General features: G+C 54.4%; 1 protein-coding gene across 4 annotated transcripts in view; it reads left to right on the top strand.

The window, feature by feature from the left end:
• XYLT2 (xylosyltransferase 2) overlaps window positions 1-24,496 on the top strand; it is a 27,982-nt gene extending 3,486 nt beyond the window's left edge. Inside the window, exons 2-12 of one of the 4 annotated variants that reach the window (XM_075903751.2) lie at window positions 4,816-4,986; window positions 9,170-9,641; window positions 10,329-10,504; window positions 12,591-12,793; window positions 13,461-13,541; window positions 14,087-14,303; window positions 16,373-16,549; window positions 17,284-17,546; window positions 17,642-17,837; window positions 19,067-19,400; window positions 22,036-24,496. In XM_075903751.2, the coding sequence (XP_075759866.2) occupies window positions 4,816-4,986; window positions 9,170-9,641; window positions 10,329-10,504; window positions 12,591-12,793; window positions 13,461-13,541; window positions 14,087-14,303; window positions 16,373-16,549; window positions 17,284-17,546; window positions 17,642-17,837; window positions 19,067-19,400; window positions 22,036-22,358 (2,613 nt within the window). In that variant the 3' untranslated portion in view covers window positions 22,359-24,496. Of the gene's footprint in view, window positions 1-4,815; window positions 4,987-9,166; window positions 9,642-10,328; window positions 10,505-12,590; window positions 12,794-13,460; window positions 13,542-14,086; window positions 14,304-16,372; window positions 16,550-17,244; window positions 17,547-17,641; window positions 17,838-19,066; window positions 19,401-22,035 lie in introns of all 4 variants that reach the window. The other 3 variants (XM_089771901.1, XM_075903752.2, XM_075903753.2) reach the window with 3 other exon arrangements.
• Window positions 24,497-24,566: the final 70 nt, after the last annotated feature.

Raw genomic sequence — 24,566 nt, 5'->3', positions numbered from 1 at the left:
CTAGTCCTTAAATGCCATTGAGCATCTGAAGTGTTTAGTCACTCCAGTCAGCCCTGTCCTTTCCCATCGAGGTCAGCACATTCGGCTGGGACTCCTCTGGAACAGTGTTTCTCAATCTTTTTATATAAAATACCCCTTTTTAAAAAAATATAAGTATCCCCAGTACCTACAGTTTTCAGACACACACAATTTTTTTCTACTATTGCAAGACATTTGTTTAAACAATTTAATCATAGCCGGGCAGGCAATGAAATTTTTGGGTGTAAAAAGTACCGAAATAAAGCGCTGTAAAACTTAAGACAAAAATTCAGTTTTTTCCAAATTTCAGTTGTTGATGTACTCCCCCAGACTTCTCTTGAAAACCCCTCAGGGTACTCGTACCACTGGTTGAGAAACACTGCTCTGGAAGGCTGCAAGGACTGTTCTGCTGCTGTTTATTGCAGCTGCATGATGGACTGTTTGCAGCCTAAGCCCAAATGTGAACTCATGTCCCCCAGAATGCATTTGAGATTACTCACTGTGTCATCTAGCTGTTCTTAGAGCAGCTGCTTCTAGCTGTGGTTCTTCTGGCAGGAAACTTCCCTTGGTGCCTGTTTCCTCTCTCCGTCCTCCCCATCCCTTTTTGCCTTTTTTTTTCAGAGAAGGTGCCACATAGATAATGGGGAGACTCTAAATATGGAACAGGAGGAAGGTCTCTGCCAGATACTCAATACACAAACAGAACAAGGTCACTGGCCTTTACCAAGTCGGTCTGTTCACAGGTCTAGAACTGCCATCTTGTCAGCTCGCTGAGGGGTGGCTGTGAGGGGAAAAAGGAAGGAGAATGGCCTCACCAGACGTTCCCATAAAGAGTTTGTTTGGGCAGCGAAACAGTCCTAATCTCAAAGTGAATGGACCAAATGAGACAGTGCTGCGGCTGTCCTCTGTCTTCCGATGGGGAGAACAAGAGGCCGGCTCTTCTCTTTGAACCCAGCAAAGTGCATCAGCCATGGTCTATAGTCACAGCTGGAATCTGATCTCCTGCTTGTGTAGGTGCCCCTTCTGCTTGGATCATGGTCTGGAGCATCCAGTAGAAATCGCTTGCAACATAACGGAATGAACAGAGCGAATACAAGTCTCACTTCATCACATCTCTTCCCCCTTTTAAGACCAAACTGAGCAGGGTCACTTAACCAGTGGCCTGGGGGAGGTCAGGCCCCCCTCTCCGCACCAGAGCATCAGCCATTACTTGGCACTGTCACACCACCTCCATGTCCTAGTCCTGCATGAGCAAACTTCATCTCAGCAGCTTGGTGCTGGGTCCTTTTATTTGTGGTGCAAATTCCCTGGAGCTGTCTGGTTGCTCCCAACTGGGACAGGAAGCAGCTCCATGGTACAGCCCCGAAAACAGCAGTGTCAGCTTCCTACGTGCCCCCTTGCCTGTGCTTCTCAACCCTGGTAGGAACAACTGAAAAGTTAACTCAGCCTCTAGAGCACGTGCAGTCCTTGGCTTCTATGCAGGGACCAGCCCCAAGGGATTGCAGTGATGACTGTCATGATGTGGGCAGCAGTCTGCTAGGAACTGGGCCAAGAGTAGCTCCTTTCACATGGGCCACGGAACAGCCTGAGTTACGTACAAATGAGCAGTTTAGAGATGAAAAGCCCTGTGCTCTATTCCTATTCCCTGGAAAGCTCCCTGTCACATTCCCAATCCACTGAGTGTCTAATCCACTCAAGTATGTGCCCTTCTATGGGCATCGCACGGCTCTCTGGGTTTTTATTTTTAGTTGGAATTTGTCCAAATTGCAGGTCAGAGGAAGCTGATGTATCACTCTTAAAGTCATACATCTCTCCCATATAGTTAACTGGGGGCCGTGTGCATACAGGTCAACAGCAGGATGGCCTCTTTAAGAGCATTCAGGTTTGAATGCGTGGAAGGCTTGGGTAAGCCACAGAACATCCTTGTAAACGCAGAGGAGGAATTGTGATTTGGGAAAGGTCCATTATGTCTGATTCATTTGATTTAATCATCCCTCTTGGCTTGATAATCCTCAATTCAAATGGATCCAGGCTCTGACTAAACAAGGTGTTTGTATCACACCCAGCACAGTGAGACCAGGAAAAGCTCTCTCCAAAATGTCTTCCTCCGTCAGTGAACCTACAACAATGGCACACATCTTTGCCAGAGTCCTGGCTTTTAAAGAGAGACAGCTGAAGTATAAGATTTCGGGGTTCAAAGCTGCATACACTGATGCGAATTGGGTTTCCAAATGCCCTTGGCCGCTTTGAAAAATTTCAGCATAGGATTTTAGTTCGGTAGTGAAGTCCCTCACCCCGGCCGCCTTTGTGTTTAATTATTTTCCTGTAGTGGCTGCACCCCAAATGAAGCAACATCACTGGAGGCTTAGAAAGCAAAAGCGACCAGTCCTGATTTCATTATCCAATTTGAATGAAACTCACCGAACAAACAGGTGGCATCAATGATGAAAAGTAAATTCAGATTTGAAAGCAAGTATATCTTTAAATCATGCTGATGTTTGTAGCCCAGGTGAGGAATCCTAGAACACTAGAACTGGAAGAGACCTCGAGAGGTCATCAGTCCAGTCTCCTGCCCTCATGGCAGGACCCAGTACTGTCTAGATCATACCTGATAGATGTCTAAGGACGGTTTCCCAAGTGGGCCATTTTCCTTTAAGTCTGAAAATGCCACAGACCCTTTTGTGACGTAGTGGGGGGTACCTTGCTGGTTGCTATGCTGGGCAGTGGGTTGTGAGTGACCTCCACTGGCTGCTGTCTGCAGCACGGCCCAGCAGGGCAGGGGATGAGTCATTATGCAAGGGGGCTTCGAACCTGTCTGACCAGTTATCTCCCAGGGAATGGAAGAAGGGGAGTGGAGCCCTGGCTGGGGACAGGGCTGGAAGTCGGTTTTGTTTGGTTTCTGGCTGGTTTCATGGAGGAAGCAGCCTAGGCAACAGGCTGGGATTTAGGGGCCCAGGCTCCCCCATCTCAAGGGGGGCTGAGGCATCCTAGGCCTGCCCTGTAACCAGATTGCATCTGTGCTGGGCTGTATCCTGGAGAAGCAATAAACTCCTGCTATTCTACTGGCTGGTGGAGTCTGTCCGTGCCATTACGGGGCTGCAGGAAACGGGAAAACCCCAACGCGCCGTCACACCTTTCTATAAACATTTCTGCATCAGCAGCTGCTCACCATCCTCATGACACATTTGTGAACTACCTGAAGAAATGCGGAGTAGAATTGAATTGCTCCCCTGCCTGACCATATGTAAGTTGTTCTGCCTCCAGAACAAACTCACAAGCTGTGGAAAGAGATGAGGAGCCTCTTGGGCAGGTTTTGGAATTTTTATCAGAGAAGATGGTGCCCGGGCTAGTGAATGTCTTCTGTGATGGAACTCCAAGCCTCATCCAATATTAGCTTGCCTCAAGGGAGTATGTATTTCAACCTAGGTAGGCCCAGAAGCAGCAGGGACAGAAGTCAGTTGGGTTACCGGTACCAGGATTTCCAGAGAGCTGTAATTAGCTTGTTGCATTTCAGCAGTGTCTGGAGGCCCCAAGTGAGATCAGAGCCCTGTTGGGTCCAGGTGCTGTACATACACATTAGTAGTATGTGCACATTCCCAAAGATTTTACAATAAGCCAATCGGACAAAAGGGAGAAGGGGAGCCACGTGATCATGTCTTTTCCTGTTTCCCCAGGATCAAAGAATTGATTCCCCCTCCCTCCCCCCGGTCTTATTCCCTTCTGATGAAGTAACAAGTTGACACAACATTTGTTGCCTTTGTCATGTTGCCACTGCTGTATCTTTTTGTCACTGCGGGAGGGGAGGGGAGTCCCTTGTGGGCAGTTTCCATGCTGCTCGGGATTCATGGCGTATAGATACCTTGGTGAGGAATGTGTTAGAAACATGCCTAAGAGACTCGCGTTTGTCAGCGCTTTCGTTGTACCAGTCTGGCTGGCATCACGGGTCATGACGCGCCACGGCACCCAGCCCTCTGCTCCTTTACCTACTGTGAGGCAGGGCGGAGGAGGGGGAGTGTTGATGAGAAGGAAATCTGGCTGCAAAAAGTGGGGGAGATCCTAGGGAAATGACTTCCGGATGGAGTACAGGAATGGTGTCTCTAGTGGAAAAGGGGGGCATAGACGTGGGGTTCTTTCTGGGCACATTGCTAGAAGTTCTGCCGAAGTTTTAAATCCAGTTGAATGACATAGCTGGAGTAATTCCCCCACCGCAAGTCAAAGGAGGAGTAGAGGGAGCAGTTCCGCACAGCATGGTCATTAGGGACGGTTTTGTTCGATCACTGGCTGCTCGAGGAAGGACGGGGTCATTTCTTCTTCTTCTGACTGTTGGGAAGGAGAGCTGGGCACGCTCTGTCAGCAGTGAGCCAGACCACAGGCTCCTTCTGGGAAGGATGAATCTGACTCTAATGATGTGGCAGCATTTCACGTGGCCTGTGCTGAAAGCACAGGAGGAGGAGAGGAAGAAACGGGGGCGGGGTGGGAGTGGACCTATGCCTCAGCACCGTCTCCCTTCCCGGCCATCTCACTAGAGCCCCAGTGGGCATGGTATGGAAAAACAGCTTTGTGCTGAAGGACATAATCAGTCGGAAGGTGATTCTCAGGGCCCCGGTGTGGGAGGGAAGGAAGCCTGGCTGGGAACAGAGACGTTCCCGCAGATGCTGCTGGGAGTTCAAATCTCAGAGTAAACAGAATGACTTTGCTCCTGATGCCTTGGAGGGGAAAAGGGAAATTAAAGCCAGTCTGGGCAAGAAGTTCTGAACCTTGCCCTGCACACACTCCTCTGCCTTACCCTCCTCCCAGCCAGTTCCAGGAGCATCTCCTTCCCGGCTCGCTGGCTGCCAGCGCTTTCCCTGGCCTCCTGGAAGCGACCCTGCCGGAGCACCCACTCTGGAATGTGGAACAGACTTGCTCTTCGCCTGCCAGTCACCTCCTGGACGCTCCGCTCCTGTGACTCTTGTGCAGAGAAAACAGGTTTTTTAACTCCCGCAACAGATGGTCCTGTGTGGTGACTAATGAACTGTTCCCTCTGCCCGTTCCGGGTGCTCTGCTCCGCATGCTGAGAGTGGGAGATGGGGCAGTGTGAGCCTTGAAAGCGCATTGCAGAGAGATGCATGTTAGAACTGACCACCGCTGATCTTTCCCTCGCCAGGTGATCCCTGCTTGTCCAAGGAGCAGTTGCGCTTTAGAGCGGGTTATTAAACCGAGTGGCTCGTGGATACAAGAGAGACAACAGGGCTTTATTTCAGCCCATGTAGAACCTGACGTTTGTACAGTCAGGTCTTGGAAATGGCTTGGGTTTCCATGCACCCTGGTCTCCCTCGCGCCGGCTCTTCCCAGTGACTGTGCCGCGTCAGGAAGCTATGGAAGGATGCTGCTTGCATGAAGTCATTCGTTCAGTCTCTCGCCCTGGTGATGAGCCAGTGCATTGGCTCAGCGCTGCTCTTCCTGCACATCAGCCTGCTACACGCCCTGTGACTGTGGATGCCCCACTGCATTCTGGGACTCCTGTCCCGTCCCAGCTCTGCTGGTGGCAGATGCAGCGTGGGGGTGACTTTCAGACACAACGTAGGGATGCCTCGCGGGCTGGGGGACTGGCTGAACTGGAGCTGCTGCAGCACTTCAAGCCGCCTGTCTCGGCCCTTATCAGCCAGACCTGAGATCATGGCTTTACGCTCAGGTGTAACAGTTTGTACTTCTCACAAGCCCAGCCTGCTGCTGGTGGGGGTGAACTTGAGGCATTGTCCAGGCGTTGGAGACTCAGGGTGTGGTGGCCAACAGCGTCAGCAATGCCTGTTGGTCTAGGCTAGCCCAGGGAAGCATGCAAGCTGGCTCCAGTTGTGACTACGCTAGCATGTGAGAGATCGATGATGGCGCCTTGGTGGTCACTGATTCACCTGCTTTTTTTTTCTCTCTCTCTCTCTCTCTCGCCCGCCCGCCCGCCATCCATCGTCACTCCTTGTGCCAAGGAAATACCAACAGAGGCGGGTTTTTCCCCGGCTGCCCCTTGCTCCACACTTGCCCCTCAGCCTTCAAATGTTGTGCAGCCTATTACAACCTCAAGGCTCTTGCGGCATCCTGCTTCTGTAGCATTCCCCTGCTGGACCAGCCCCGTGCTCTGTCTAGTCTGGTGGCCTGCCTGTGATGGGCTGATATTGTAAAGCAGAGGCTTCTGGCTTCAAACTTGTTCTTACCATCAAACTCCCCCTGCATGCAGGAGTGATTCCCTCCTCTCCCCAAGGCCAAGTCCTGTCTGCTACTCAGCCAGCGTGGCAGAAATAACTCTGTAATTAACGGCATCCGTGATTCCTCAGCGCGGCTCCTTGAGAGAGTTTGTGCTGGTTTTTTCAAAGCATGTGGGGATCCCAATTCCTTTTCAGACCCAGCTCACAAACTAGCTTCTGTGAGCCAGTGTGCCTAGAAAGGAAGCGCAGCTAAAGCACATGGGGGTCTAATCCAGATGAGGCTCGCTGCTTGACCTCAGACAGAGATCAAGTAATCAGCCCAGTGATAAAACAATAACCCTCTGACGGGGCTCTGTACCTGGGGATCTCCAAGGACATGTTGTGCATTTAGTGAATGTGGCCTCCCGGCACCTCTTATGTGGAATATAGCTAGTGTTATCCTCAGGGCTCGACAATTAATGTCATCTACTCACCTGTGGCGAGTAGATTTTAGCCCGGCGCAGCCGCGCAACCTGCGCATGTGCAGCGTGCAGTTTCGCGTGGCTGGCAAGTGGGACTCGCTGCCGCTTGGCGAGCCCTGGTTATCCTCATGTAGACTTAGAGACTTGAAGGCCAGGAGGGACCATCTAGTCTGACTTCCTGCATGTTGCAGGCCACAGAACCTCACCCACCCACTCCTGCATCGGGTCCAATGACTTCTGGCTGAGATCATCTGATCTTAAGAACATAAGAACGGCCACACTGGGTCAGACCAAAGGTCCATCTAGCCCAGTATCCAGTCTTCCAACTGTGGCCAATGCCAGATGCCCCAGAGGGAATAGACAGAACAGGGAATCAAGTGATCCCGCCCCATCACCCATTTCCAGCGTCTGACAAACAGAGGCTAGAGACACCATTCCTACCTGTCCTGGCTAATAAGTAGTGATGGACCTATCCTCCATGAATTCATCTAACTCTCTTTTGTGCCCTGTTTCAAGTCCTGGTCTTCACAACATCCTCTGGCAAGGAGTTCCACCAGTTGATATAATGTTAGGTTACAGAGAATCCATTGTTACTAAACAGCAAATGACCCATGCTGCAGAGGAAAGTGAAAACCCCTCTGTCTCCTTATCTGGCCTGGGGAAAAATTTCTTCCCAACCCCAAATACAGTGATCAGTTAGATCCTGAGCAAGTGGGCGAGATGGACCAGTCAGACACCTGGACAAGAATCCCCTATAGTAGCTCCGAGGCTTCCCCATCTAGTGTCGCATCTCTGGCTGCTACATTGTAGACAGTTTTGTCATGTCATATCCCCTCAGGAAGTGACTCCATCTCAGTCTTGAAACAAGGTATATTTTTGCCCCAGCTACTCTGCTGGGCAGGCTGTCCCAGAACATCACTCTGCTGGTGGTTAGACACCTTCATCTAACTTCATGTAAGAGATGAGGAAACCGAGGCGCGGCGAGAGTTGACTGGCCTGGAGCCCCCTGGAAGTCGTGGCAGTGTTAGCTAGGAACAAAATGCATGTCCGCCGGCTCCCAGCTCTGGACGCCAGCTCAGAGACCACAATGTAATTATAGCACGTCCACCACAGCGGTTCCCGATCGCCTGCCTTCCCCGGTCCCGTCTCCCTTCCCATGCGGTTGTGGGGGATGGTTGTGCAGCACACGGGAAAGGCAGTTGCTGTTTACATGCAAAGCAGCGGCGGGGTGAGTGCACAGAGGGGAGCGGTGGGCTTGTGGTTCTGCACTCGACTGAGACTTGGGTTGTGTTTCCAGCCCTACCGCTGATGCCCTGTGTGATTTGGCTGAGCCTCTATTCCCCATCTGTTACAGCAGGAGTAACAACACACCCTATGGCTAGTTCTGCTGTAAGTTCTTCAGCGCAGGGACTGTCTCTCACAGAGGCCAGGTCTACACTACACACTTCAGTATCACTGTGTTGCTCAGGGGTGTGAAAAATCCACACCCCTGCGCAATGTAGTTATACTGACCTTAACCCCCTGTGTAGACAGTGTTGTTAGCAGGAGAGTTTCTCCTGTCGATGCTGCTCCCTGAGGTGGCATTACTAGCTCACCAAGGAGCTTAAGAGCGTCTTCCCCGGAAGTGCTGCAGCACGGTTTTACTGTCGGCCTGCCATGAGTGTGTGTACAGCTCCTAGCGCAGTGGAGCTCACGAGGGGCATGTCTGCACGTTACTGTAAACCCAGAGTTGTGTGTTTTGCCCTTGTTACGTTAGCGCCTCCAAGTTTGTGCTTGAGCATCCACACGGCGCTGTGAGCCTGAGTTTCCAATTGTGGGACCCTCACAGCCTCGCTGATGCGCTACACGGACCTTCTGACTTGGGCGTGCTCTTGGAGCTGTGTCTGTGCTGCAAAATGACAGGACTTGGATCCAGGTCTCAGCACCACTCCCCTGGGTGGGTCCTGAGGATTTGCTGAACTCAAGAGTGATTTTCACATGGCTAGTAGGGGGATTCAGGCTCAAACATGAGTCTGAGTAGACTTAATATAGCGGTATCCTAGTGTTCCTATAGGGCCTCGTACTTATAGTGAATGCAGGAGACTGTCAGGGCGCCAGAATTCTGTTCCCCATTCTGCCACTGACTTGCTTAGTGACCTCTGGCCCATCACTTATCCTCTTTGGGCTTGGCTGTACTAGAGCTGTCTCAAGGTCAGAATTGTCACCCTTCTTCTCTCCCTGCTCCCAACTCAAACGTCCCTCAGCTTTGTGGGACTCACGGCAGAAGACAGTGTAGCTCTGCCTCAGTTTCCTTGTGTATCATTGGAGCTGGACTGTATTCCCCCCCCCCACACACACACACACACAGGGGTGTTAGAAAAGCACTTGTCTGTAGCATGTGGAGGACTCTAGCAGGGTGAGGTGCAGCTACTAATGATAAGGAAGCTATTACAAGAATGTGTTTGTAAGAGATTTGTTGAGGCCCTAGTTAATGTTTTCCCTCTGTCTTATGTCTGATTCAACTGGGAGAAGGGACGGCAAAAGAAGGCCAGGCTGCCAGAGAACAGCGAAGGCTCCAAAGACTCAGACAGCTCAGCTGGTCGCCGGGGGAGCGCGAGCCGGAAGCATGGCCGGTGGAAGGGCCGGCCAGAAAGCCCTGGCGTGCTGGTGGCCAAGGTGGTGAGAACCGTCACTGTGAAACACAAACCCGGGCGAAGGCTGCCCATCGCTCTGGACTCCTCGCACCGGGGGAACCTGACCGAGCTGCGTGGGGATACCCAGCTGGCCATCTTCCAGCACGGCGACACGGGCAGCGTGGAGGGCGCTCCCCAGCCCACCGAGAACAGCTTCACCCCCAAGTGTGAGATCACGGGCAAGGACGCGCTCTCGGCACTAGCGAGGGCCAGCACCAAGCAGTGCCAGCAGGAGATTGCCAACGTGGTGTGTCTGCACCAGGCAGGGACTCTGATGCCCCGCTCTGTGCCCCGGCACTGCCAGCTGTCAGGTGAGTCTCTCAGATTGCGATGCCAAGAGATTAGCTTTGGGGCAAAGATGCCCTGCTAGTTAGTGTGTGTCAACCTATCATCCAATTCTAATCTGGGGTATAGGGGGAGCCAAGCATCCTGCCCCTCTCCTCCCCCCCCATCAGCAACCCTGGGCCTGTGACTAATGCTTGGATTAAGGAGGCAGAGGTAATCCAATCAAAGCCACTCCAGCCTATTAGCCTAAGGAGTCTCCCTGCTACATGAGGCTGCTTTGGCTGGGTGGGTTCACACTCTGCTGCAGGGATGCAAAGGAAAATCACAAATGCAGCCCACTGTGTTCCTGCATTATGCCCCTACAGCCACCCCCTGTTAGTGGAGAAGATTGTCCCATGGAGATGGCACCTAAGCATCCTGGCCATGTTGCATGATGGGACTTTGAGTCCTCCCAGCCCATCTCCTGTAGTGGGGATGGGGTGATTGGGGTCTGCTGTTCTGGCAGATCAGGGGTGTCCCTGGGGCTCGTGGGAAGGTCCAGCCATAGCAAGACGCTAATGCCAGGGCTGGGCAGGCAGGGAACTCTGTCCCTCCTTGGGAGAACAGCTGGCAGCAAGGCCTTGAGGAACAGTCGCTTCCCTCCCTCCCCCTGCAAGAGGCCGAGTTGAGCCCCACTGGCGGCTCAGTGCACCTGCTCTCTGTGTCTCCCCCAGGGAAGGTCAGCCCCGTGATCCAGTGGGACGAGAGCAGGATGCACCAGAGCTCCATGAGCAAGCCAGTGAGGATTGCGTACATGCTGGTGGTCCACGGGAGGGCCATCCGCCAGCTGAAGCGGCTCATCAAGGCTGTGTACCACCAGCAGCACTTCTTCTACATCCACGTGGACAAGGTGAGGTGCGGGGTGTTGGTGGAAGGCCATGCTGCGGTTGGGCGGGGGGGCGCTTGGGGGAGGACGTGCCTAAGGAGGACATGTCTGAGGTTGGCAGGAGACGATTGTACCAGTGCCCACGACTGGATCGTTTGCAGGGACTGAATCTGGCCTATGGGCTCTGAAGGTACCAGCCGCTGACGGATCGGGCCCGCTAGGGAGGGGCAGAACAGTTGGCCAAGCCGCTGTACATAGTGTAGCCACTAGAAGGAGACACGGAGGCCCGTTGGATCAGCATGGGCCTTGCCCAACACCCTCCGGAGCGCTCGTGCAGCAGAGACGTGAGCGGGCCCCGCGGCAGGCGGGAGTGGGAGAAGTGCAGGGCCAAGAGTCGCCTGCCTGGGAGCACTAGACAAGGCACCAGTCTGGGTGCTGTGAGGCATGTGCCAGAGGGGGAGGGCTGTGCCGGCGACACGCTGTGCCTGAGGGCTGTGCTGGTGACACGCTGTGCCGGTGACACGCTGTGCCTGAGGGCTGTGCCGGTGGGACCCGGTGCCATGTTCCCAGGTGGAGTAGGAAGGTCTCTCGCTCCTAATTGCTTGTAAAGCAGATTCTCGTGGGCCCCTTGCTGGCTGGAGGCACCAGCTCAGCAAAGCTGCAGCCTCGGACCAGCCGGTGTTGCCAGTGCGGATCTGACCGAAACGTGGGAGCTGGGACTGGGGCTCCCCTAGCACATCTGAACAGAGAGCGCCACACAGCCCCCGCCCCCACTCCACTCACCCCGTAACACCCACAGGACTCCCATTGCTGGGGAATGTTCCTTTATCAGTCCTATCCCATCTGCCTTGAAGGCAGGGATCGTTTCCCCCCCCCCCCCCCCCGCTGTGTTCTCACCATTTGTGGGCTCCCCCACATCTGCTGGGATCCATTTCCCTCCCTCCCCCCTCCCCGTACCTCATTGATCCACCAAGGGCACTGGGATCCATATCTCCATCCCTTCTTAACTGCTCAGTGCACCCCGCCCTCTCCAGCAAGCTGGGGGCAGACTCCCTTCCCCAAATCCCCTGCCCTCTGCTCTCCAGTGAAACCTTCCAGGGAGAAGGAGCCGACTGAAGGACTCTTTCTCCCCCCACCCTCCCCATCCTGGAGAGGAAACGCACATTCCCTCCCTTCTTCCAGCTCCTCTCCCAAGAGACTGGGCTGGTGGCAAAACGCCCTTCCCCCGCCCGTCCCTCTGAACCCCAACGGGCCCAGTGGCTGGGAGGCGAGAATGGCAGGGGGGTTACTGCTGCGTCCCCGCCTTGCTGCCCAGCAGCACAGGGGAGAGGAGGTGTCCGATGGGGCCCATCACGGCAGGGGCTTGTTGCAGGATGACGGCTGCCCTGGCTCTGCTTCGCACGGCGGCTCTGTCCTCCCCTTACCATTTTGGGGATCTGTCCGAGGGCCATCGGCTTCCGCAGCGGGACGCGGACCATAGCATGGCCCAGGTGCCGTAGGGACAGCGAGGGAGCCTGGAAGGTTAACTCAGCTGGGTTCCCATCCTAGGTGGCCCCAGTGGGCTGCCAGGCCTGGCCTGGCTCCCAGTCTGTGCCCCGAGTCTCCAAGCCCCTGGTCCTGCTTCTGATCATGGGGCTGAAGTCTGGAGCTGCTGCCAGTGTCGCTGCAGATTAGCGTGTGCCCAGGGGGCAGGGCTCAGTGGCCCAGCAGGCTCCACCCTAGAGACACGTCATGAAGGCAGGTGGGTGGCCCAGGGTATCAGCCATAAGGGACAGAAGTACCAAGCAGGCACGGTGGGTCTAGTGGTTAGTGCAGGAGTCCTGAGTTTTGCTCTTGCCTCTGCTGCTGATTCACTGTGAGACCTCAGGCAAGTCTTACTCTGTGTGCCTCAGTTTCTCCCATCTGTAGGGTGGGGCGGTAACACCCATCTCAGTGAAGCGCTCAGGGGCGGGCGTGCGCTATGATCCTTAGAAGCCCTGAGCAGCTCTGGCTGAAGTCAGTGGGAGTGTTGGGTGCTCAGCAGATCTGGCCCCGTAGAGGAGGCGGTTCAGGCCTGGGAGCCGGTGCTCTGGAAAGCCCAGTTGCTGAGGTGGAACCTCCGCCCTTGCAGCGCTCCAACTACCTGCACCGCGAGGCCGTGGAGCTGGCCCAGCACTACCCCAACATCCGGGTCACGCCCTGGCGCATGGTCACCATCTGGGGCGGGGCCAGCTTGCTGAAGATGTATCTGCGCAGCATGAACGACCTGCTGGAGGTCCCAGACTGGCCCTGGGACTACTTCATCAACCTCAGCGCCACTGACTACCCGACCAGGTCAGTGGGGGAGGGAGGGTTCCTGGGGTCGGGGGAAGGAGCCACTTCCCGCAGCAGGGGCTGGAATCCCACCCGCCTGCCTGAGCTCCCCCCGCAAGACCCGAGATTCCCCCCTGCCACATGGGGCGGAGGGGAAAGGAGAAGGGCAAAGGGGCAAAGAAGGTGCGGATGGAACCCACGTACCCAAGGAGGGGGAGAGGCAAAGGTGATGGAGGGGGCACTGCCTGCGCTGAGCCTCCAGCTGGTGAATGAGAAGCCAAGTGTGGGGGGAGGAGGCCCCATGCAAGTGGGGGATGGACCAATTCAGCTTTGCCCCATCCCCAGGCCTGATCCCATCTCTGCAGCAGAGCACTGGATCCAGCTGGGAGCGCAGGACCTTCTCTGGGAGCCTCTAGTGTGAATCAGTTTATCCTGCTCTGTCCCTCGGCCTGCGAGTGCTGCAGGGGAAACACGCCCCTGCCCCGGCCCCCGCCCGCCCTCGTTAGGCACAAGGCAGATTTGCATCTCGCCTGCACTGTGCTAAGGATTTGCACCTGTGCCCCTCAGCCGGCGTTGGAGCGCCACGACCGGTGGCTCTGCAAATCACAACCTTGCCGTGTAAGCGCTTAGCCCCGGCGGCTCCGCTCCTGCGCTGCTAACACGCTCTCCATGTCGCTGCTCCCTGCAGGACCAACGAGGAGCTGGTGATGTTCCTGTCCAAGTACCGAGATAAGAACTTCCTGAAGTCTCACGGCCGAGACAATGCCAGGTAACCCAAATGGGGAGGGAGACAGAGCTGCGGTTGGCACTGGGGTTGGGATAGAGATTGGCACGGGGAGAGCTCTGAGATGAAGCAAGCGCCACAAAGCAGCTGGACGAACGAACCCAGCTCCATATGGTTCTATAGGCAGAGTACAATGAGCCAGGACAGCCACTATGTAAACCAGTATTGGCTGTAAAGAAGCCCCCCGAGTCAGGCTAGCAGAGGATCTGCTCCGACTTCGTTGCAGCACGCAGGGAAATGCCCCTGCCAGTGTTCCCTGTAGGTTGAGCGCTTGGGCGGCTGCCCAGGAGAGATTCAAATGCTGCCCAGCTGATTAGCAGACCGCCCACAGTGCTTGCAGCTGGCAGCAGGTGTTTCTGTGGGTGGTGCACATCTGCACATGCCTCTGTGCACATAACAAAATTTATTCTGCGCATGGATGAAAAAATATCAGAGGGAACGTTGACCCCTACTCCGTGACTTCTCAGCAGTAGGGCACGTGTGTTCCTCTAGAGACCCCCAGGCCACTGACCCTGCCCGTCCCTGTGCAGGTTCATTAAGAAGCAGGGCCTAGACCGCCTCTTCCATGAGTGCGACTCCCACATGTGGCGCCTGGGCGAGCGGCAGATCCCGGAGGGCATCGTAGTGGATGGCGGCTCAGACTGGTTCGCGCTGACGCGGAGCTTCGTGGAGTACGTGGTCTACACGGAGGACCAGCTGGTGTCCCAGCTGCGGCAGTTCTATACCTACACACTGCTGCCGGCCGAGGTGAGTGGGTGGGGAGGTTCCCTGGGCATGTGGGGGGAGGTGCTCAGAGCTGGCTTCATCGCAGGGTTTGGAGCCTCTCCCGTTTGACTCGTCTTCCTCCTCTTGAGACCATGATCTGCCATGGGAGCCCCATCCTGTTCTCATCCAAGTGGAAGCTCCTAGCAGCTTTGATGGCAGCAGGATAATGCTCTCTAGTGGTCTCCCATTGATGTCCTGCTGTAGGAAGATCCTTTGGGTGTGGATGAGACTGGGGGATGAAGAGGGAGGGTGAGAGACTGGAAGGGGGATGGGCCTGGAGGAAGGTGTATGATGGGGGAAGTTAAGACCCAGCCAAACACAGCTGGAAATCTGCCTTCCCCCATTGCTAAGCTCACCCCGGACGTGACAGACCCTCTGGCACGTTGCTGGCGGCAGTTGGGGCAGGTCCCTGTGGCCGACTTGTCTCCATTCCATGCGGCAGGTGCCTCCAGCCGCTGCTCGGTGCTCTCGTGGTCCTGAGGGTCTTGCTGCCTTTTCTCACAGAAGCACCAGCTGGTCAGCAGACCAGTGACCGTGCAGCTGCCATCGGAAGGCTCCTTGTTTCTCTCTCCTAATGGTGTCTGCGAAGCAACGAGCTGCCCGCGCGGCCGCAGCCACTTTGTGCTTTGCTTTGCCTGCCTGCTCCATGCACCCAGCCTGCACCCCAGCTCTGCCTTTCCCTTCCCTGGGAGTAAAGGCCCTGCAAGCGGAGCTCCAGCCCGGGGTTGCCGGGAAGGCTGAATGGATTCTAGCACCATTCGTTCTTCCCGAGCTCTGCTGGCTCCACAGGCAACTGGGAGTCCCGGCCGGTGTGTGTCAGGGAAGCACCCTACGCGGTCAGATTCCCCCTGCCTGCACCTGTGCACCCTCCCTGCAAAGAGGGAGTGAAATGCTGCCCTTCTGCCCGGTAACACTTCTCTCCTGCTTTGCGTGGTAGGGATGTTAACTAGCGATTAATTTACTAGTCAATGGAATTTCCATCAACTACTTGACTAGTCGATAGGCACTTCCACGTTCCTCCATGCTGCACTTCCTCTTTGAACTGCACGAGAGCCCCCGCTGGGGACTCCTGCACATTTCAAAGCTGGCATGTGGCACGGAACCCGGGGTCAGCTGGGGAGTCCCCAGCTGATTCTGGAATGCACCCGGCATTTCAAAGTGGCAGTGCCACGCAGAGCCCGGGGTCAGCTGGGGAGTCCCCAGCTGATCCCAGGCTCCAAGCTGCTTTGAAATGCCGCGCAGAGCCTGGGGTCAGCTGGGGACTCAACCCGGCATTTCAAAGCGGTGGCGCTGCTGTGCTGAGTCCGGCGCTGCTGCTTTGAAATGTCAGGTGGAGCACGGCATCAGGCTCCATGCGGCATTTCAAAGCAGCTTGGAGCCTGGGATCAGCTGGGGACTCCCCAGCTTACCCCGGGGTCCGTGCGGCGCTGCCACTTTGAGGTACCTGCCTCTTCTCCCCCCCCCACTCCCCTTTCCTCCCCTTCTTGCTCCCTCTATCTGATAGAGGCAGCTGGATGGGAGGGAAGCAACTTATCGACTATCCTGTTAACTGTCCAATTTGCTCATCGGATAGTCTAGTAGTTCTTAACATCCCTAGCCAATGGCTGCACAACACGTGGGGCAGGGGCGAGGCGGACCCACAGGAAGCAGCCAGGCTGAGTAAGAAAGTGCCTTTGTTTTTCCCAGTCTCTTCATTAAGCTCTGGCTGCCTTACATCAGTTACAAAGCTCCCCCCTGGATACGCACGTCTAGTTCTTGGTAGCACGCTGGGAATCTGTGCCGCGTGAGCTGATGACAGACCGCCCCCTGGGTCCATTATGGGAGGGAGCCCGCTGGGACTGCCAGGAGTTTGTAGACAGAAATATGAAGGACTTTTGTCCCATTTTAAACGCACAAAGCTCTGTCCGTTTAAACAGCTGATGCCTGAAGTCCCCTCCTGCCGGGGCAGAATGGGGTGGGTTGTTGAAGGGAGTGAGGGCTAGCAGAGATCTGCATTATCTCGGCTTGCTCCATCTCGGGTGGTTTCTGCTCTTTCCTCTGTCTGTGCACAGTCCTTTTTCCACACCATCCTGGAGAACAGCCATGCCTGCGAAACCCTCGTCGACAACAACCTCCGGGTGACAAACTGGAACCGTAAGCTGGGCTGTAAGTGCCAATATAAACACATAGTCGACTGGTGCGGGTGCTCCCCAAATGACTTCAAACCCCAGGACTTCCTGCGGCTACAGGTGAAAATGACTCTCCCCCCTCCCATCTGCTTGTCTCCCGTTTCTCTCCCCTGACACACCCTCTCTCTTTAGAGCTATGAGCAGTTCCCTTCCCATCCTGCATCTCCTTCCATTTTCCCCTTCTCCTCTCCATACAGATCTCATGCTCAGGCAACCACTTATCTTTCCTTCCTCCTCTGGCTTTGGTTGTGCACAGCAATCTTTGAACACCTCAACTACTGTTAGGGGACAGTTTGTGAAACATGAGGCAGATCGGCCTGCTTGCAAATGCAAGGCAGAGATAGTCTGAAGAAACTTGCAGCCCTCCCACTGCAATTAATCTCTGCTAACTGAACACTTAAATCCTGGCTCTGTGCAATCGAAGGTCTTGATCCTGCCACCTGGGCCACCCAGGCAGAACTTAGCACACACACACAGCCTCATCCATGGGGCGTTCAGCTGGGGACTCCTAAATTGCAGGGCTAAGGGATGGAAATAAGGCCTGTCGATAACAGGTCTCTCCAAGAGCTGCTGTCGAGGTACAGATCTTTCTGGAAAACAAACTGATCTGCCTCCCCGGTAATGTTTTCACTGAGTAAATTGGGAAGCATGTTCAGTCTTAGTTCATGATTTGGGCTGTTGGCACTTTGCCTTTCTCTTGGCTTGCGCAGCAGAAATAGACGAGTTGCATTTGCTGCTGTTTGTCAGTGTCTCAGCTGCTGCCAATGCCGTTGGGAATGCCTGTCTCTTTTCAGCAACTCTCCAGACCCACGTTCTTCGCCAGGAAGTTTGAGTCGACGGTGAATCAGGAAGTTCTGGAGATCTTGGACTCGCACCTCTACGGTAACTACCCACCCAACACGCCAGCCCTCAAGGCCTATTGGGAGAACGTCTATGACCGTGTGGACGGGCTGAGCGGGCTCAGTGATCTCATCCTGACTGTGTACACGTCCTTCTCCAGGCTAGGGCTGCAGAAAGGGACCTCATCCCAGACGCAGAAGGGGGAGAAGCTCTGCAGGTAGGAGACCTGGAGAGCCCGGATCTGGGCTCTGAGCGGTAGGGCCACTCGCAGCACCGTGGAATGTGAGCATGCCAATGGTCTCTTCTCTCTAGATTTGAGCCCCATGGCTTCCCATCCAGCGTGCACCTGTATTTCTATGACGACCGTTTCCAGGGTTATCTGGTGATGCAGGAGGTACAGAACTCTGGGACAGGGCAGGTGGAGTCTCTGGAGATGTGGATGATGCCACGAGGGGCTCTGAAGCTGGCAGGTCAAGGAGGACAAACAAACCGGCTACAGAACCTGGAGGTAGGACACCTAGACACTTGCTTCTCCAGCCTTGGTAATCCCTCTGACTTCCATAGCTACCGCACCCTCCAGCTCCCCAATTCCCCCTGGCACTGTCTTTGCCCACCCTGGACTTATCAAAGGAGAGATGCAAATTCAGCCCTCATTTGCATATCTTCTTCCGATCACTTTTTTGAAAGCGTTGTTTTTTTTTTTTTTTGAAAGAACTCTGTACACTTCATTTTTTAAGGAAGAAGGGTTCTTTTGAAAAAGGGGGGTTCTTTCAAAACCTTCTCCCACCCCCTGTCTAAACTGCTTTCACTTTCAGAAAAAACGCTTTCGAAAAAGCGTTTGCAAGCAGATATACAAATTAGTGCCCAATTTGCATATCTCCTTTCGAAAGAAGAACATTGTCTAGATGTACCCTTAATGTTTAAATCATGACTGGCTGGTTTTTCTAAAAATTCTGCCCTTGGAGTTATTCAGGGGAGCTCCCTAGGTGACAGTGGACACTTCTGGCCTCAGAATGTGTAACTAGTAACAATGAGTAGAGCCGGGGGAAGTGGAGGTGCCTGAGCTCAGGCCCAGTTCTGTGTCTGTCCTGGGAGTGTCTCGTGGGAAGGGAACAAAGGAGAGAGACTCCCGGGTGAAAATCTTGAGCCAGGGGAGTGGGAAAAGGCTGGATGGGCAGCAGCAGGGTCTGCAGCCCCCTCGGGAAGGGGCTCGGACTACTGCTGTGTAGCATTGTGAGTTTGTAGCTGATTAGCAGTTTTGTTCCAGTGTCTAATGCAATTGTGTGTCTGTGGCCACCAGGCAGGAGACAGTACGGTGCAGGGACAGGCGTGGGGGCTCTAACAGAGCAGATAGGAGGCTTCCCAGGGAGGGTGCAGGAGAATGCGACGTGGTACCCGGAACTCGTTGGCGTTTCCATCCCACGCTCGTACTCCAGCAAGGGGAATGCCCTGGGGTGAAGTGGCTGAGGCAATGCCCCCTATTTAATGAGGGATGGGGCTGGTGACCCAACTGCTGTGCGCTTGGCTGCTTTCTCGGACTTTTCAGTCTCCTGGTATCAGTGACCCAGCCTAGGCCCGTGGGGCAGGGACTGTGTTGCCTTCTGTCAGGCTGGTGGAACGTTCTCCAGAGTGTGATTGAAAAAACAGAGGTTTCTGGGTCCACTTCACGCGCTGGCCGACTGCAGCCAGAGGCCACCTCACCCTGTCCTCACTTCACTCTTCCCTTCTCCCTGGCAGGTGGGCACGGAGTGGGATCCCAAGGAGAGGATCTTCCGGAATTTTGGGGGCCTGATCGGGCCCTTCGATGAGCCCGTAGCCATGCAGAGATGGTCCCGGGGGCCCAACCTCACCGCCACTGTGGTTTGGATTGACCCCACCTATGTCATCGCCACGTCCTACGACATCACTGTGGACGCGGAGGCAGAGTTCACGCAGTACAAGCCCCCTCTCAACCGACCCCTGCGCCCCGGTGTCTGGACCGTCCGCCTCCTCCAATTCTGGGAGCCCCTTGGAGAGAACCAGTTCCTGGTCGTGCCTCAGACCTTCAACCATAAACAGCCTGTTGGGAAAGGTAAGGAGAATAGCTGGCTCCTGCTGGCACATCCTACGCCTAGTCAGTCCTGCCTTGCTTAGGCTTCTTCTGGCTGCTCTGATTGCAGCAGGAAAGGAGGCTACGTCTCCATGTCCGGTGGGATTCTTGGCTTCGGCTGGGACTGGCAACAGAGTGGGATCAATTCTACCCTGTGGCTTTTCCTTGACCACTGAAAACCACCAAGCCTATTCCCCGCGAGCTATCCAGCAGCTGTTGGTGAGCTAATGTGCATTGGAATCTTAAGGCTTGTTACGTGGTGGGCTACTGCACGGAAAGTCAGGCTGTGAAGCTACAGTGTGACAGCTTTCTGCACAGTAACACTGGTACAGTGAACACTGCTACAGTGCATTTGAACACTGCTACAGTACAGCAAAAGTCCGGGAGGGCAGGTCAGGGTACTGCAGGTACTCGAGACCTTTCACTGCAGAACTGCTAACTGTAGACTATAACCTGTCCTTTAAATCTGCTTCTCTACTGATGTCTGGAACATAACAAATGTGACACCAATCTTTAAAAAAGGGTCCAGAGGTGATCCTGGCAATTACAGGCCAGTATGCCTACCTTCAATACCGGGCTAACTAGTTGAAACTATAGTAAAGAGCAATATTGTCAGACACATAGAAGCATATAATTTGTTGGGGGAAAAGTCAACGTGGCTTCTATAAAGGGAATTCATGCCTCACCAATCTACTAGAATTCTTTGAGGGGTTCCACAAGCATGTGGGCAAGAAGGATCCAGTGCACTTAGATTTTCAGAAAGCCTTTGAGAGGGTCCCTTACCAAAAGCTCTTAAGCAAGTAAGTTGTCATGGAATAAGCGGGAAGACCCCCTCTGCCCTGCCCCCGCCCTTCAAGGAGCGCGTGGTACTTAGAAGACTCTGCGTGCTCCCCCCACCCCAAAGCCCTGATTGGCCCAGGGGCAGAAGGGGGAGGCCATCACCAGGGGCATGAGCACTGAGGGGGAACCTCGTGGGGGAGGGGAGGACAAAGACTTCACTTGCTCCCCCACACTAGACTGATCATGGTCTGTGGGTGGGGAAGCAGGGAAGTGTCCTGGCCCTGCCCCTTCCAGTGCAGCCCAAGGCCACTTCAAAAATTTCTGAAGTGGCCCCCTGTAAAAAATGATTGCCCATCCCTGATATAAACACTGCTATCCCACAGGGGTCTGTTCTGGAACCAGCACTGTTCAACATATTCAAAAAGGATCTGGAAAAAGGGGCCAAGAGTAAGGTGGCAAAAATTGCAAATGATACAAAATTACTCAAGCTTGCTAAGTCTCAGGCAGGCTGCGAAGAACTGCAAAACGATCTCGCACAACTGGGTGACAGAACCACAAAATGGCAGATGGAAGTTTCATATTGATCAATTCAAAGTAATGCACATGGAAAACACAATCCCAGCTATACAAAATGATGGGGGATAAATTAGCTGTCATCACTCGAGAGGTCTTGGAGTCATTGTGGATAGTGCTCTGGAAACATCCAGTCAGCACTGTGCAGTGGCAGTGAAAAAAGGAAACAGCGTTGGGAATCATTCAGAAAAGGGGCTCCATAAGAGAGTAATTATCATACTGCCTCTATATAAATCCAGATTTTGAATGCTGCATGTAGATGTGTTCACCCCCATCTCAAAAAAAAAATTGGGATTGGAAAAGATTCAGAAAAGGGCAACAAAAATCATTAGAGGTTTGGAACAGTTTCCAGATGAGGAGAGATTAATAAGACTGGGAGTTTTCATCTTAGAAAAAAGGATACGAAGTGGGTATATGATAGAGGTCCATAAAATCATGACTGGGGTAGAGAAAGTAGATAAGGAAGTACTATTTACTCCTCAAAACTCAAGGGGTCACCAAATTAATAGGTGGTAGGCTTAAAACAAATGGCAGCACTTCTTCACATAATTCACGGTGAACTGTGGAACTCCTTGCCAGAGGATGTTGTGGAGGCCAGGACTACAATAGAGTTCAAAAACGAACTAGATAAATTCATGGAGGTTAGGTCCATCAATGGCTTTTAGCCAAGATGAGTAGGAATGGGGTCCCTAGCCTCTGTCAGAAACTGGGAATGGGCAGCAGGGGGTGGATCACTTGATGATTGCTTCTTCTGTTCATTCCCTCTGGGGCACCTGGCATTGGCCACTGTCAGCAGACAGGATACTGGGCTAGCTGAATCTTTGGTCTGACCCACCCTGGCCGTTCTTATGCTATGCATCGCAGCAGTGTCCACACGGGATGTTACTGCGCAACAAGTTGGCGTGCTGTAGGCTCATACCCTGGCTTGCTGTGCAGTAAAGAGCACATAGATGTGGTCTGAGCAGATGACCTGGTGACAGATAGAGCCTTTGCCACCTGTCACTGGGGAAATCTAGAGCCATTCTCTCTGCTGCTGCAAATGGGAGAGATCCCACTGAAGTCGCTACAGCTGCACCGGTCTAGGCCAGCAGCAGGTGTGGCAAAATCCCCATTGCCTTGAGCCAGCTCGGGCAGGAGTGGTCTCTGCTCCTGTTGGGTGTGGCACGTTAAGGGATGGGCTGGTGAGTGCCTCCGCGCTGTGTTTGAAGGGCTTGGGGGCTGTGTCCGCCGGTCTCAGTCACCTCTGCCTCTGTGTTCTCCCCAGATGACAGCAGCTGGTTACATGGGGGTCCCCCCCGCAGTGAGTACATGGAACAAAGCTTCCAGGGACTGAGTGGGATTTTGAACCTGCCACGCCCAGATGAGGTGGCGAAGGAGGCCCTGCAGAATGCACAGCTGACGGGCAAGGCCCTGGAGGACTGGACAGACAGCAGCATCGGCAGCTTCTGGTCGGTGGCGGATCGCTGCGTGAGCAGCCCTTCCAGCTGCTCCTCCCTGGAAATTTGCAGCAAAACCTCCTGGAGTTCACTTTCTCCAGACCCCAAATCAGAACTGGGGGCTGTCAAAGCTGACGGGCGACTGAGGTAGCAGAGGCAGCCTGGGTCAGATAAAATGGAACAAGGGAGCATCCCCCACGGTGAACGTCGGGGAGAAACGCGCGTGCCCCCAGTGGGGATTCTCTTGACTGCCGTCCCGTGAAATTGCACTTTATTCACTCTGGGAAGAGAAAGAGGAACCTTCAAGCGGCGGAAGAATTTTCCCGTTTCGTTTTAGGGGGAGGTGCTAGAACAGGAGTCCCGCCCACCTCTCTCAGGAATGGGCACTGAGTGGCTGGAGAGAGCATGCGGAAGTGCTCGTCATCAGGGCACATGGAGGGCAACAGCAGACTGGGGAGCAGTGTATTTATTGAATCCGTGCAGGTGTGACTCAGGTGTTGGGCGGAACCCCGCTGAGCTGCCAGCTCTGGGGTACCCCCTGTGCATCCCCTGCCCTGCCCCTCCCCATCTGTGGCTGACCCTCTGGGGGTCAGAACTCCTGCTGCTGATCTTCCACATTCCTGAGCAATTGCTGGCAGAGGACTGTGGGAACATGGGTTGATGGGGAGCACCAGAGGCTGGGGCTGCCCTGCCTGTGTCCTTGCTGCTGGCTTGATGCCTGCATCTCATCCCCCTCCACCCTATCCCCTTAGTTTGTATTTTTATAAATATATAGATAAATATATATGAAGCCAAGTGCAATAGAGACAAAGGCCCAAGTTGGCCCTTTTCCTCATGGTGACTGCTGGGAATCGAACTTTGCCATCCCTGGGCCGAGTCAGTTCCCTTCCCGCTCGCCCCAGGCTGCTTCATTGGGTGGGTTCTTTGTAGCAGCCGCGTGCCAAGGCTCCCTCGAGCGGGGCTGCCAACTGTGCCAAACATTTGCACCTGCTGGTGTTTCCCGTGCAATGGGGGGAGCCTGGAAGCCAGGACGTGACGCCCCAGGTCCCTTCTCAAGAGGCTGAAGTCTGAGAGAGGCCCTGCAAGGGATGCTGCTCGGCTGGATGAATAAACCTGCCCACTCTGGCAAGTGTCTGCTCTGCCCCAGACGGGTGCTCCGGGCTGTGTCCAGTTAGCCCCCAGTGTGAATTTCCTTCCCCTGGGTTGGCAGAAACCCACAGCCTTTCCCCAGGCCTGTTGTGGCTTCCTCCACCAGGAGCCATGAGTTAGGCCCGCTTTGTCCTGCCCCCTCCCGTTCACATCTGAGTGTTATGTCCCCCTTCTCCAGGGGGCCTAGAGCCCGGCCTTCAGAAGCTGCCCAGACACTATATGGAGATGGGGGCTTTATAAGCTGCCTATGTGACAACATCCTTCAAGGCCGGGAGAGGATGGGGTCTGTTGGATTTCCGCCCCCCTTTCGAGACCCCCTTACCTACGAAACTGTCTTTGATTCATAACCCTGGGCGGATCTCAGCAGGTAGGTCCCGGAAGCTGAGACCTGACTGGAATTCGCCCAGTGGAGTAGTGGTGACCGGTTCAAGGGTTGGGTATTTTCTAGTTGTCCAGCAAATGGGCCAAGATGAATTCTCTGCCTTAGAGGTGACTCTGTGTGCCATAGTGGGCTGCAGAAGGAACACACGGACCCGCTTAGTGCATCCATCTCCCCTGCTCTTTGTTGGGAATCAGCCCCCGTTTGAAAGTTCTGACCCAGCTATGAACGTTCCCAGGATTAGGGATGGTCCCTTGGGGAGGGGAGGTGTCGGTGTGACCCATTCTAGAGCAAGGGCTCGCTTGTGTTTCTCCAAAACCTGGGGCGGGTCTGGGTTCATCTCTGCTTTGATCTTGATCATCTCTGGTTGAAGAGGGGGAGAAGGTGCTGCTGAAGGGGACCTGCCAAGGTAAGTTCCTTCTCTAGCCACATGGGGCTTTCCAGACCCCCAGTGATCAGACACCTCCATTCCCTTCCAGCAGATAATCCCAGTGAGGACCGACTAGGTTTATGCCTATGCCCTCCCCCTCCCCTTCGGCCTTCCTCTCCTCACTTTTAGCTGGGTACTTGGGGCTGCTGCAGTGTGGCCGGGGTGAGTCTCACCCTGGCGTATGTTCTGTGTTCACAAGTAACCTGGTGGAAGGAAATAAAGGGAAGAAACGGTGCAGGGCTTGGAACCTGTTCCAAAAAGGTAACCCCGAAAGCTTTGTCGGCAGCATTATGTAAAGTTGTCTTAAATATGCAACACCACTGCAAATATAGCGCTCTCTCTATGGCACTGTGCGTCAGTTCTTCCGGCGCTTCCTTGAAATCTCCTGCCGTTTCCTGTTG

The sequence above is a fragment of the Pelodiscus sinensis genome, chromosome 20, assembly GCF_052426305.1.
Source record: "Pelodiscus sinensis isolate ZL-2025 chromosome 20, ASM5242630v1, whole genome shotgun sequence".
Classification (NCBI taxonomy): domain Eukaryota; kingdom Metazoa; phylum Chordata; order Testudines; family Trionychidae; genus Pelodiscus; species Pelodiscus sinensis.
Note: the sequence above shows the minus strand (reverse complement) of the source record. Positions and strands in the feature narration are given on the sequence as shown.